Source organism: Siphateles boraxobius, unplaced genomic scaffold (assembly GCF_051911475.1).
Source record: "Siphateles boraxobius isolate OS27281-9 unplaced genomic scaffold, OSU_SipBor_1 130, whole genome shotgun sequence".
NCBI classification, from domain to species: Eukaryota; Metazoa; Chordata; class Actinopteri; order Cypriniformes; family Leuciscidae; genus Siphateles; species Siphateles boraxobius.
In genome coordinates this window covers 40,458,672-40,473,653 of record NW_027508734.1, presented here as the reverse complement: position 1 = coordinate 40,473,653, position 14,982 = coordinate 40,458,672, and the positions used below count along the sequence as shown (strand labels likewise).

The 14,982-nt window shown below is 35.5% G+C and overlaps 1 protein-coding gene across 7 annotated transcripts in view; it reads right to left on the bottom strand.

Moving 5' to 3' along the window:
* Positions 1–14,982, bottom strand: part of arhgap36 (Rho GTPase activating protein 36) — a 37,249-nt gene that overhangs the window by 6,818 nt on the left and 15,449 nt on the right. For 5 of the 7 annotated variants that reach the window (XM_077229490.1, XM_077229489.1, XM_077229493.1 and 2 more), the window contains exons 2-8: positions 12,583–12,739; positions 10,083–10,151; positions 5,656–5,936; positions 2,853–3,051; positions 1,259–1,314; positions 731–881; positions 421–569 (exon numbers count right to left, since the gene is read on the bottom strand). In XM_077229490.1, the coding sequence (XP_077085605.1) occupies positions 421–569; positions 731–881; positions 1,259–1,314; positions 2,853–3,051; positions 5,656–5,936; positions 10,083–10,151; positions 12,583–12,739 (1,062 nt within the window). Of the gene's footprint in view, positions 1–420; positions 570–730; positions 882–1,258; positions 1,315–2,852; positions 3,052–5,655; positions 5,937–10,082; positions 10,152–12,582; positions 12,740–12,859; positions 12,949–14,982 lie in introns of all 7 variants that reach the window. The other 2 variants (XM_077229495.1, XM_077229492.1) reach the window with 1 other exon arrangement.

Here is a 14,982-nt window from a genome sequence, read left to right as displayed (position 1 = left end):
ACGTATAAATCATACTAAGTGATATTTTTTTGAACGTAAAAATGCTGAAAGTTTTTTGTGATGAGTAGGTTTAGGGGCAAGGGATAGAATATACAGTTTGTACAGTATTAAAAAAAACGATGTTTATGGAAAGTCCCTATAAAACATGGAAACCCAACGTGTTTGTGTGTGTCTATGTATGCATGTATGTACAATATGTATATAATATATGTAATCCGTGAATTGCAATGGTCTCCTTAGGCACATAGCTATCAGAAAAACTAAATTTCGTTTAAATATTTAAAAACAATGTCCAGCTATGACATTGCCACTCATAACACACCTAAGTGAATCATCTCTTGTTTTTACATATTAAAAAAATGACACAATAAATTTTCCTTGGTAAAAACATCTGTACCATAAATGACAACTATACCATACCTCCTGCTGGTTGGGTCCAGTGGAGCTTTTTGCATTCTCCTGTACTGTATGAAGAAGCGTCAGGAGCCTCAGCAGAGTGTCACAATTACAGGCTGGCAACAAGTACAACAACTGCTGCAGGTATGTCAACTGATCTGCCCCTCTCAACTCTGTGAGACAAACAAAACATATGTCATTACAGCTAATACAATAATGAGAAGTGTTTTGGATATTTATGGAATTACACCATTAAACTGGGTTTGCTGATTCCTGTATAATAATAGATGTTAAAACATTTGTGAATGTCTGTCTTTCAGCAGTATGCTCATACGGTTAGCGTGCAGAAAGGCCCGGTAGAGTTCTCGAGGTAACAGGGGGTCAGGCATGTCCCTCAGAAACTCCTTCAGTAATGCAGCCACGTCATGAACGCTGTGTTCCTCGTCTAACACGACATCTATCCCAATGTCAAAGTCCTCGCGCAGCTGAAAACACACAAGGATACAGAGGGATAAAACATCATCAAACAAACTGCCACCACACACCAGACCCAAGTATCCCATGTATCCTGTTCCTGTATAAACACAGCATAATATACACACACACACACAAATCACAGTCAGTCTGAGGTCAGCTATGAAAACAAGACACCGTACATGCTATGATCAGTATTTAAAACATTCACTGTAAAGGAGACTGTCATTGCACAAACAGATAAAACAGTGTGTCAGTATCATACTGACAGCAGTGTGTTTCTAGATATGAAAGACAGGGGGCGCATGCCACATGCGAGAGACAAATGTTGTGTATGGTGCAGTGACGTAAACTGGCTCTAGAGAGCAGATGGAACTAACCAACTTACTTGACGGACTCTTTTTTTGGAGCTGCCTACACGGAAAATCCCTAAAGTTTGTAATCCTGGAGAGAGAGAGAGAGAGAGAGAGAGATAGTAAACAAGTGGTGGGCTCATATTTCATCTTCCCGATTTGATATCAGTTAACTGTTTTTGAGTGGTGTCTCATCTGGGTGACCTTCTATTTGTAACCTGAACCAAGGGTGTGTTATGAGCCTGAGGATGTACTCAAATTAGTTCACTTATTTTTCAGGGAAAGAACAAAATTCTCAGAAAGTACTTGGGTTTACATTCAGTATTTCTAACATGGCGTTTCTAACTACTCCCAGATAGTTCATAAGCATTTCACTTATGCCTCTTAAAGTGGTCTTCAAATCAGATCAAATCATTCTTGAATTTGAATTAAAGCTAAATTAAAATTATAATTGGAATGAAATCCAAAGAAATTAAACTATACAAACACACATGCTTTTATGAACATACACAAAACATACAGGGTATTTCCAGGAACACGTTAAAAATACAATGTTTGAAATGCCACCTATTGAATTTTGTATTGTATTTGTATTATATGTATGTATGTATTTGTATATGTATTGTATTATTTTTAATTAATTAACTTTAATGGTGGAATATCACTTTATTTTCCACAACAAAGCAATTTGCTTATTCAAAATCCCAGCTATTCAAAGATTTTTCTAAAAACGTTTTGCTAACGTTGCCATTAAGTTATATCTGAATGTTCCCTGAACTTTCAAAATGCCATTTTTTTATGTATTAAAACCATTTTATCTTTGTTATGGGAACATTGCATTTTGTAATTTTTCTCAGAAAAACCAGTAAAATAAAATAAACATTATACGAACTTCCAACTAAAATGTTTACATTGAAATAACATTATAACATTATATTATAACCAAATAACATTGAACGCACATTCTATTAATGTTACTGGAAGAACATTTGTTCTTTAAAAGACAACTTTAAAAGAACCTTGCCGTAACTTTACGCAGCCCCTGAAGGGCCAAGATGATGGAAAAAAATATAAGATTGGGGCGGAAAAAGTGTCAATGCTTTAGCGTTCTCTCGCAAATCTTTTGTATTCCCTACCCTGAGAAACTTTGCGCTTGCTGGGTTTTACAAACGAACCCAAAAGTCTTGAAACAGTTTTCCCTCCCATCTCATTTTTTCCCCACTAGAAAGTTCTGAGAATGTTCCCTGTTGGGAAGGAGCTAAAATAATAATATAAAGTTGTCTAAAAACAATGTGGTGTATAATGTGTAGTGCAGTATGTTAAAATTTAAATAGTTTTTTATGGATGGGTTGATTTTAACATTCATAAATTAATTTAACGTCATATATTAGAAATGTTTAATCAGTTAAAGATAGCGAAAAAGTACTATACGTAAGAATAGACATAATCAAATGAATGATATAAGTTGTCTTAGCCTAATGAAATTTCCATACTGTTTCAAACTTGTTCCAATTGCAATTCAGTCAATTTCTTTGCCTGCCAATCTAATTCAATTTTCAGTTCAACTTCCTGTGCCAATTTAAACTTAATGACTGGACATGTTGTGCTGTAATGGTGTTTGCAGCTCACCGTAGTTCTGAATGTGGTTACAGCAGCGCTCTACCACTCGGGGAACTTGTCTGTAGATGGGGTTGAGACTGAGTTTGGCCTGTGTTCGACCAGCAGCCTTTTTCATCTCCAGCTCATTAGGGTGAGAAAGCTGCAGAGCTTCCAGTAGTCTGGACTGACTCTCAACCAGATCAGAGATGCAGTCTACAGACATCCCTCCCTGATGTAGACACAAATAAAAGATAGTTAGGTTAGGTTAAAAGTAGTCAATAGTCACAGGAATGACGGTTAAGATATATGGCGTACGTAAGGCGTAAACGATGAAGGTCAGAGTGACAACATTAATTTGAGCGAAAGCCCAATGGATTATTAAACACAGGTAAACACCTGAAACACTTTCACACTGATCAGTGGAGCGGGGGGAAAAAGAACACAATAAATCTATGTATGCTATATATATATACAAAAGAAATGTACACAGCTTTTATAAAAGCTTTTCAAATGTCAACACAATGAGGACTGAATGTCAGTAATCTGTTCTTTTTCCTTTCTCTCTCCATGTTTGGGTGGACAGAATGGATAGTTTGATTTGGCAAAGACACAGGCATAGATCTCATTCCCTCCTGCTGATATGCAGCCACACATAGAGAGGTTGTCTCCAGTCATAGAGAGAGAGAGAGGTATGGAAATCTCGCATACGGCATCAAACAATAACCTGAATCACGCTGACTGCTGCCTGACTCAGTAATAACAATCTTAGCCATTATTAATATGATGAATGCCTTAATGTTTAAGATATTCCTCATATTCATAATATACACTTTATTGTACCTTGAACTAATTAACACGGTTTTATTCATTAAAGTGGTCATAACATCATTTTTTTATGTCAAATCTGTCACATTTATTTATGTAGCGCGTTATACAATACAGATCGTTGAAAAGCAGCTTCACAGTAATAAACAGGAAAATAACTGCAAAAGTTCATCAATTATGAAACTTCAATTTCATCTCTACAGAAGACAATAGTGTCTTTACTTTAATTTAGTTAATTGTCAATTATTTAAGTCTTCTAGTTTTTTTAAAGGATATATTTTTATCAAATATTGTTTTAGCTGTCCCATTCTTTAGTCTTTTTTAAAGCCTATGATCACTCAGTGAAATGTGCAGAATAAACTCAAGATTAATTAATTCATTTTTATTTTATTTAAAATTGAATTAAAATTCATTTGAATTTTATATTTAAATTTATTGTTATTATTTTTCTCATTATAATTTGACAATTCCTTAGAATTAACTTTATATAACTTTTTAGATATAGAACATATCAGTTTGTTTTGTTTTACAGTATCTCAAAAGACCAAGGAAAATCTGATTCCTCAAAAATGATTTAATGAAGCATTTCTGTCTTTTTTGTATTTCAGAATAACTTTTATTCTTGCCAAAGTAAATGAGAAGAGTGAATTATCACTTTTTCTGCTTTTTTATGAACAAGTTGCTCAGATTGGGTTATAAGCCTCAACCAGAATTTTATCTCATGTACTCATGTAACATTGAGAATAATAGGGATGTACCATATCGCCACTTGACCGAGGGGAATTCTTTGAATGCCAGGTTTGTGATATCAAGCAGTATCTATTGGCCCTGATTTATATTTGTGTAGATAGTGCCTTTTCCTCTTATTTGCTCACGTATGAGATGTCAGCAACTACGCAGACTTAACAGTGTTATGTTGTCATGTATAGCTGTCAGGCCTAACGTTATGCATTCATTTGAGTTCCAGATGTTTTTTGAGTTCAAAGTTCAACATGACCTGTGTATTGTGTTTTAATAAACAGCCCCTGATTACTAGATCAAAAGACCCAAATCATCTTAAATCTACATTTATTTTTATTTATTTGTTTATCAAAATGAACAATTGAAATAATGAGTGATCAAAAGAGTACACCATAAAACCATCTTCTAAACCTACACAGAAATTACAAAGAAATATCAAGTATAATAATGAATTAAACATGATATTGAAACAAAGTAGAAAGACTAGGCTATTTTCTTGTAAAACACACTCCAATAATCTTTCTTAATCAACAAAACTTTGAAAAATCATTTTTCATTAATCGGGACAGGGAAACTGCAAACTTTCATCATTCGTCCATTCCTGTTCAAGTCAAAGAAAGAAAGTTAGGCAAGGCAACTACTATGCAGTTGAAGACGCTTGAAGCCACAACAGCCGAACCTTGAATCGAAAAGAGTTTGTAAGCAAAAAGGAGAAAGGACAATGCACGTAATAAAACATGAATCAACATCGCATAGCCAACAATGACTTTTGGTAACAATACCAGTAACTATTTTCCCATATTTGCTTTGCCAAGTTACTTTCCACCCTTGTCTGATATGAATAGCAATCGTTATGTCTAATGTCAGTGTTTCCTAACTCAAAAAACAATGGCATATAAAATAACTTGCTCATAAGACATATTTTTCAAATAGCCTATATATTTGTCTTTCATTATTGGGAGAGTTTTGTTAGTGATATTCACACTGCTAAAGCGTTCATCTGTAATCAAGCCATCAGATTCATTCGCGCGTAATAGTGGAGCTGAAGCACAACTCACATAATGACCTAAACAATGTTCTTGTAGTAACTTGTAGTTTTATGCTTCAACTGTCAAACGTACATACAGTATACTACACGCAGTAGTGTAGCTTTAAATGTACATACCACAGATTTTAGGAAGTATGACTTTTGATGAACTTTCTCATGAGGATGTTTGGTATAGCCTACAGTAGTTCTAAAGAAATATGCACACATTGTTTCCCTTACCCGTCTGTGTATGCGTGAGGTGTTGTCCATGAACGCTGATGTGGGAGGTTTGCTGTGGACCTCCAATGCTTGTGTTGAGGCAGCACCAGTTGAAAAGGCTGTATTGCCAAGTGGCCGGTTTCCATTTTGCTGCGATTTCTCAGCCCGGAAGTGAAGAACACTGGCCTCCAAGTCCAGACAGTCCCGTCGGCTCTCTTTCAGAGCATCCTGCCGCTGCTTGTGTGCCCGATCGTTTGCGATTACCTGGGCGAGAGGGATACCGAATGCTTTTGCCGCAGACTCTGTGGGAGAGACAACAAACAAATGATTTTAACAGTAGACCTATGGACCTTTTAATTCATCCTTATTTAAGTGCAAGTTTCAAAATCAATGAACTCTCTTAGATGTAAGAAACATGTCAAATGTTTTGAAAGGACACTGCTAGTTTTTACAAAACATTTCAGGAAGGGAGTGTGTGTGTGAAAAATTGCGTACTCATTCCTTGTCTTAGTAAAAAAAAAATGACTCTGAGGTTATTGCAATGACATTTGATATGTGCAATTATCAGTCTATTCTTCTTGTTCATTTACTGTTAATTTACACACCTTACAGTGCTTCAACAACACTATTTTTGTACTTGCTTACATTCTATAAATGAGCAAAGTCACATTTTAAGAAAGAAAGAATACTTTACCATTCACCAATAGGAAATGTGTTGCAATTTGACACTAGACACTACAGGCAGAACCATTGCTTTTTCATGCACTGGACAATTTTAAGATTTTGGGGCTATTTTGCTTCCATAACTTATCTTTTTTTTTTTTTTTTTAGATCAATAGAAAGAAAACATGTCTATGTAATGGCCTATGTAAAAAAAACGGCACGTTTAAAATTTTAAATAAAGTATTAACATATTTGCATGTTAAATAAAGTTGCATTTAAGATCCATCTGCCACAAATCACATTTACATTTTTACATGACTTGAAAGTATTTATAAACACTATAATGTTTCAGATATCTTCAGCTTCAGTATGATCCTTATGAAGAAAGAAATGTGCAATATTACCATGTGTCTTTGTGTCTTTTAACCAGAAATTGCAATGATAAAAACAACTGTTACTAGTTTGTCAATTTTTAAGTCCATCTGTAGGTAAGCCTTTTAGACAGTTAACATTTTACTTGATTGTATTAGCACTTTAAAAATCAAATCCACTTCTGCAGGATCTCACATGTATTATTTTTAAAAAAAAGCTTTATTTAACATATAACTGTAATTGAACTTAACCCATCCAACCTATTTATATTGATGGGGAGGTGCAAAGACGTGTATACGTAAAGCACTTTTAAATAGCAAATTTAACACCCTAAAAGGACTACACTGAAGCTTACAGCTGATCTGTTTTGGCTGGCAAAGTAACACAAAAGCAAAGCACACTTGTCTTCTCTTGTCTTCTCATCTCATCTCCTCCCTCCCCTCTCCAGAATCCCTTTTCTTCTATCGCTGCCCAAGGCTTAAAGATCTGGTGGCGAGTCAGGTTGGTCTGGTCCACTGGCCGCTAGTCCTCTGTTAAGCTGGATGGATATGGGGATTGAGTGTTCTTTAAAGATGTTCCCCCCTCTAACCAATCAGCCTAGTCCTTCATTCAGCCTTCCCCTCCCGCCACATTGTGCCTGAACCTGACGCACGTGCTGAAAACAAGTGCCAGACTGTGGTTGCAGGTGGCAGCCGTTTGGCAGAATGCCAGGAACACGGTCAAACAAATCCGACTGACTGAGGAATCAGTGCTGCTTTAGCACTGGCAGCGCCTAGAGCAGCCCTGAGATCAGTTTTAGCTCTTTAAGCAAAATTAAATACTATAACTATAAGTAACTTTGCAACTAAATGTCAACTAACTCTCATTACAGTATCAGTAGACTGTTAGGGTTAAGTGTTAGGGTTAGTAGAATACGTTGACATGTAGTTACAAGGTTACTTTTAGTTAGTAGACTGTTGGAAGTGGACAATTGAAATAAAGCATTACTATTATTATTTACAACATTATTATGTAGGCTACAAAACAGTATTATAGTGTTTCAAACATACATTGGGTTTAGTATACTTTTATTCAGCAAGGATGCATTCAATTGATCAAAGGTTACATTAAAGACAGTTACAAAAGATTACTATTTCAAATAAATTCGGTTCTTTTGAACTTTCTATTCATCAAAGAATCCTGACGAAAATGTGTCATGGTTCCACACAAAATATTAAGCAGCCCTACAGTTTTTAACATTGAGAATAATAGGAAATATTTCTTGAGCAGCAAATTTGAATATTAAGATTTCTGAAGGATCATGTGACACTGAAGACTGGAGTAATGATGCTGAAAATTCAGCTTTGTATTACAAGAATAAATGAGACTTTAAAATATTTTAAAACAAAAAACAGTTATTTTAAATTGTAATTTTGCTAAATTACTCTTTTTACTGTATTTTAGATTAAATAAGCCTTGGCGAGCCTTGGTGATCTTACCAACCCTAAACTTTCGAATGATAATGTAGTAGTCAAATTCTGTCTAAAAATTCTATACAATTCAAAAGTCTGCAAAAAGCAGCTCTACAGTCTTTGAGGAGTATCCTCACGTAAACTGGTTTTACTGTTTACACACATTATACAGTTTGAAGGAATTGTAAACAGTTTCAGAATCGTTTAGATGGTTTCAGCATGTGAGTCAGTATCCAGTATTCAAGCCTCTAAAATGATCCATACAAAAAGACAAAAACTAAGATAAAAACCTAAATAGAAAGGAATGAACATGCATTGCAGGGATGCAGATTGTTGAGAGTGAAGCTACATTCATGTAAAGTATCCTGTGTCTTAAAGTCTTAAAGCTGTGTGTCTTAAAGGCCTATGGGAGATTTGCAAGAACAGTGACCCACCAAACAGTCTTGGCAACCAGACTCTGAGGATTCACCGCGGGAGCCACCATTTTTAAGTCACTGCTAAGTCTCTAATATGCCATGTTCACTAAAAAAAGACTTCTTAGTGTTTTTTATTACTATTATTATTAAAGTTGTAATGATTTAACAAGGACATCATAAAGATAGAGTTATATAAGTGGACAAATGTAAGTTTCACTATCATTTTATTGTGGTTTAAAATAAAAAAAGACCACTTGAAGACATGACAAAGTACATATTGGTTGTTTAATCAGAGAAACAAGACCATCTGTGCTCAGGAATGCTGCCTGGCAAACACTTAAAGTGCTCCTATTGTTCTTTTTTAAAGTTTCCTAATGTTGTTTTGGAGTCTCCTACAACAGATTTACATGCATCAAAGGTCAAAAAACTGTTTCATTTTCTCACAATATACATTTGCACATCACTACATTTTCAATTATTCTCAGTTTGAGGTACATTATGAGATGTTGCAACTGTAATTCCTCACCATCAGCATTAACAAGTGCATGTCCATCAACAAACCGATTATTTTACTTGTACTTATTTATTTACCAACTATTTTTCTAATTTATTGAGGTAAACAAGTGGAAACTATTAATAACAGTGCATATATTAGCCTAGCTCTAGCATGAATGACTGTAACATAAACGTTGGTAAAACAAATCTTGCTTCATGCTTAATCTTTCCTCAAAGTAGTGAGAACGACAGACAATCTGCATTAATAGACACAGTTTTAGGTAATAGTGGCCCACAACTGATCAGGTAATAGTGGCCCACAACTGATCAGCAGAAGTATTTCAGTAAGACAGTAATAATGTGAGTTAACCAATTAGCAGGAGACCAACACAATATAAAACTCAAAACTAAGTATTTTGAACACCGTCTTTCAAGAGCAAGCGGTTTAGGATTATACGGCTGTGGTATCGTGGTAAAGATGAATTTTAACCACTGATTCTTCACATGCTCTTCCTTGGGCAGTGAAAAAAACTCTTTACTGTCACATTGTAGAGCACAGCGTCTTCTCTACATGATGCTGTCCAGTATCCACAGGAATCAGGTGCCGGTTTGAGGGGGTTCAAGTTTTCTCTTGTGTTTGCGCGCGCAATAAGTTGGCGGGCAATATGCTAATGTTTCATCTTGACGTCACAACGAAACGGCTTATGACTTGTTTGAAAAACGATTAATTTCATTGACAGGGTCGACCCTTACTTTTGAAAGACAATAACTTTATATACGGTGTACTTTCAGATTTAAAACTTTGCAGGATGTTTTCACTCACTTAGAGCTATGTTACACACTACATGAAAGGTCATTTTCAAAAATCCATAATAGGGGCACTTTAAAGACAATGTGATTCGCCACTCTCAAACCATTTTAATTCTGTATTGTGAGAGATTTAAAATTAAAACAAGATATTAAACAACATCTTTTGTGTGACATTTTGTAGTCATTTGCACAGGTTGCATGAGATTTAAAGATCTGTGAAAAATGTATGATCATCTCTTACCTCGCTCTTTCTTTTCTTTTGAGAAAGAGTCAAACTTTCTCCGTAGTGATTTCCTTCTCTTACGAATCTCTGGAGAGAAAAAAAACCAAAACAAGATTATGGTTGGTTTTGTGTATAGACCTGTAAAAAAATGTGTTGCAATTAGTTAAAAACAATTTAAAATTTGTTGAGATAACTTAAATATCCAACTTAACTAAACTAAATTAACGTTAACTAAACTTAATAAGTCAAGCATGAACAACAAATTTTTTAAGTTGAAACAACACATTATTTCTTACTCTAATGATGAATTTTAAGTTGTGATAAATAATCACAGCAATCTCTTTTTTTTTTTTTTTACAGTGTATAGAGAAAAATATATATACATATATCATAACACAAAATATATGTTACTAAATTAAATTATACACTACTTTTCAAAACTTTGGGGTCGGTAAGAGTTTCCAAATTTAGAGCTGAAATTAAGTAGCTAAACTAAAATACCTTTGCCTATGTGTTTTCATAACCCTGATGTACTCTGTCTATACGGCCCTCCGGAGAACAGTAAAAGTGGGATGAATTGCGATTCCCTTTAGTGGGTTTAAAACTTCCTCCACAACAAACACAAACTCAAACCAATAGTTGTGTTTACACCATCAAACCTTTTCCTCCTTAAGTTCTGGTATATTGGTTGCATTTTGTTGTGCCTTGAACCTAAAAAAGATATACTTTGACTGGTTTGAATCAGATGAATTCATAAAGAGGTCTGAGTTGTGGAGCTGAGGAGAAAAATGTAAAAGATGCTGTTGAGATGTCCAGAGAGATAGAGAAAACCAAAAGGGATTGCAGCACAAGCAGAGGGGCTTTAGGTGGGGTCATATTCCCATGACTGCAGGAAATGAGAGTTTATTTCTATGGCAACTGCCCCCAACCTTCACCACACGCTAAGTCATCGTGTGCTAAAGCCCCCATCCGAGGGATGATTAGGGGAATGAGAGCATGCAGAAATATTTGCCTGATTTAGGATAAATAATCTCTTCAGTTCAGGCCAAAACAGAGATTGAAAACAAGGTAAAGGAGCAAGAGACTGAAACAAAACAATGACAACAAGTCAACAGCTTAAGCCTGCATACAGCTAGAGTTTACAAAGATTAAGAATCACAATATTTCAAACAGCATGCAGCAAGTTTGAAGAATTTAACTTTCAACTAGCCACCAGCTAACCACAAAATGTTAAAAAGCCAAACGCAGAGGTCAATCACTCATGACATGCTTTCAAAATGATCCTAAGTGTCTTTCACAAAGTTTAATTTAACTCTCCAAAAGACATTCATCTTCCCCAAAAATAGCTGCCAAACACGTTGATGACAATTCCAAGAGGAGCGGCTGAGTAAACCACCAGGCTGAATCTGACAGATTTCTCCTTTGGGAGGAAAACGTTTCATAAATTTTCCCATAAATTGTGGTGGCTGCTTCCCCATGGGTCAGCTAGAGTGCCGACTGAGGTCTTCTCACACATGACCAGTTGAAAACGTCTATAGTGAATAGAGGATGACCTTTCCTGATCTGACCATGTGAAGTTGCTTGTACGTGCTGGGAATACCACTTCCCACAAAACAATGTGGTTTTCCATGGTAGGACAAAAGGGGACTCTCGCATGATACCTCAAAACACAAACACATAGGACTGGCTAGGATGGCTTGATGAGGGTGAGTAAATTAATGGATAATTTCCATTTTTGGGTTAAATAACCCTTTAATATTTAACGGTCTACAACAAACTGGTTTTGATTCATGACCCAAAACTCAACAGAACCCAAAATGTTCATTGTTCAAATGTACACTAAATTGTCTTTAAAACCAAAAAAATAAAATGTCATAAAAGTACAATGAAATGCAAAGGCTCAACAATATACAAAATTATTAACATGACAAATTTATAATATTTATCTTGCATGGTTTTGCTTATGGATTTCAGGGATTGCACCATGTCTATGTTGACATCTGCCTAATTTGGCTGCTTCTGCCAAGTGACAGACGAATTTGTATTAAAATACCTTGATTGAAGACTCAGCCAACAAAATATACAAGTCTATTTACAGCTATTCACAATAATATGGTTAATAACATTTTATAAATTGGATTTAGAACTATTTTTTCCTTGCTATCCATGTCGAAGCGGCCTGGAACCTATTTTTAGGTCATGATAAGCGAACACTGGGGTTTAACAATCTAGGTATTGTGTTGGTATGGCACTACTGTACTCTATCTTACATTCGCCTTTTCCTCATAGCAGAATCTTATCTGAAGAATTTATTTTTGGAAATCCGCCCAAAATACCTATGAATTGACTGATGTATTTGCATGGATTTCTTGGGTATTTGATAAGCATCTGTCTGAAACAATTATATCTGGACTGAGACTGCAATTTATCGTGCATTTAAATCTATGCACTACTCATTACAAATCGTCACAAAACGTGTTTAAACACGAACACGCATATCACTGTAAAGGAAATGTACCTCTAGGAATGCTGATCTTAAAGTCCAAGTCTCTTCTTTCCAAGTGGTAAAGGGCCACCTCTTGCAGACGTGCTCTTTCCAGCTCTGAGAGGCTTTGGATGGCAACCGGCTGCAGCCTCACGTTCTGCCCCAGCATAGTGGCCCACGTATGGTCACCCTGAGAAAGAGACAGGCAGGGAAAGAAAGAAAGCAGAAGTGAAACATTGAAAGCATTATTTTCAGTCTCATCCTGCCTTTTTTGTCGTCAGAGTTTGGTTGTGACCCAGCTCAAACACACCTGTTTGTCATTTTAAATGGAAGCTGATTCATGTGTTTTTGATCAGAGCTGGAATTCTGCAACAAGGCATATCTCCAGGATTTACCCTGCTGAAAGTGATATAGTGCACAGTTAAAGTGCTTTGCACACCTCTTACAAACCATCCATTAAATATTGTACAGTAAAAGTTGTGGTTAAAGGGTGTAAAATCACTCCCAACAGTCTTGAAGAGACATTTTTAGACATTCACAGTTTTTGATATTTCTCTCTAATAGGAACAGGTCTAGATAAACATGCCGTAAAAGGCCCTGTATCGGATACTTAAAACACAAAAAGTCTAAAGGTCTAAGCACTTAAAACATGCTTTGATGCAAAAAAACACAATTTAAGCTTCTTTGTTTAATTTGGGTTCAAGGATGGCTACTTTTAGACTTGGCAGCAGGACTGTATTGGGTAAACATACAATAGCCAGTGGACATTTTTTGACCTAATGTAATTCCTCTGACAGCTCACATCCTGTGTTGGCACATCTGATGTGATGACAACAACGAGAAGAACTGAAAACTAAAACAATTACTATAAGGAAATGTACAGCTGATCAGCCTTGATGCTTACTACGATAATGCTAGAATAACTAGATTAAAACACAAAGTTCTTGTCCATCTCTATAACTGAGAGACGTCAACACATCCAATTTTATAGTACCAAATCTGTGAAGTACTCTTAAATTGTTAGAATCAAATCTATGCCTCCAAAACCAATTACATGAGGCAATTTAGCTTGATTCTCTGGTTCTAAAGTCCTAATCATTGACTGATTAAATGAATGTGAGAGTTGTCATCTCACTAGTGTTTAATTGAAAGCAGGAGTGTGTCTGTAATCTGTTTCCTTGTGTCCACGTGGGAGGTCACTTTCCACTCGAGGTTGTGGTCACGCAACATGCCAACCGGTGTCAAGAAAAGGAGAAAGGTCACATGTTGTGCTCTGTTTATTAAGAGATCAGTGAAAACAGCATGACATCCATCAAACATCCCGTTGATACCAGTATTTCGATTGCAAGTAGTAACTGTAAACTGATATTTGTGAGGCCATCTCTTTTTGAGTTGTTATTGTAAATTCATATTCAAACAAAGGAGGTGTTATATTGTGGAACTGGAAGCATCCCTTATACATATATACAATATTTTATAGGATCATTGAGATATAAGTTGCAAACTGTACTTGCAAAACAACAGAAAAGCTACTGTTGTGTTGATCGGCTTCGCAACATGTTCATTAATTTCAGAGTGGGAAGATGACAGAGTCAAGAGAAAATACAAGACACATTACCCTCTCCTCCGCTCTGCCCTTCTCTTTCTCATATACACTGTCCCTACTTTTAAAACAAAAAAGAAAAGGTCATGGACGAAGGAATGAGCAAAACACAAACACATGTAGCATTGCACCATACTTCAAAACCCACTGAAACCCAAACCACCATCAATCATCAGGGGTATTGTGCTCATTTACTGGACACAAAAGCTTTTGTGAGAAACACTTGCCTTCAAGAAACCAAGCAGCCATAACAAACTCAACACACGTCCTATATGACGTACAAGGAATCTTGGTCTAAAATCATAAAGAAAAAATATATTTTTAATGTAGTCATGTTATGATTCAGGCAAAATTAAGTGCATGCTTATAAGATAATTATAGTTAATTCAAAACATAGGCAATTATGAGTGTATATCATCTAAGAAGAAACACACTCCACACCACTCCAGTTGGGATCACATGTTTATAGGATATAAACAGTGTGGGGTAAGTTAATCTAAAAAAGTAATAATTACTAGCTACAAATTACATATTCAACAGTGTAATGATGTACTAATAACTCTCTCTAAAAAGTATTGCATTACTTATTACTTTCTAAATCCCATATCAACCTTGACCAGTTCAACAATCCAAGGATAGACATGAAACTGCTCTTTTAATTATTTTAAATACATCATATAAAATTGCATAAATTATCCTTGAACTGACCAAAATATTTAAACATTAGACATTAAAATTTGATGTTTAATCCACTATTGTTTTATTGTGTATATAGATTGTTCTATAGTATTTAATGCAATTACACCAGAAGTACCTGTAATTAAATTACA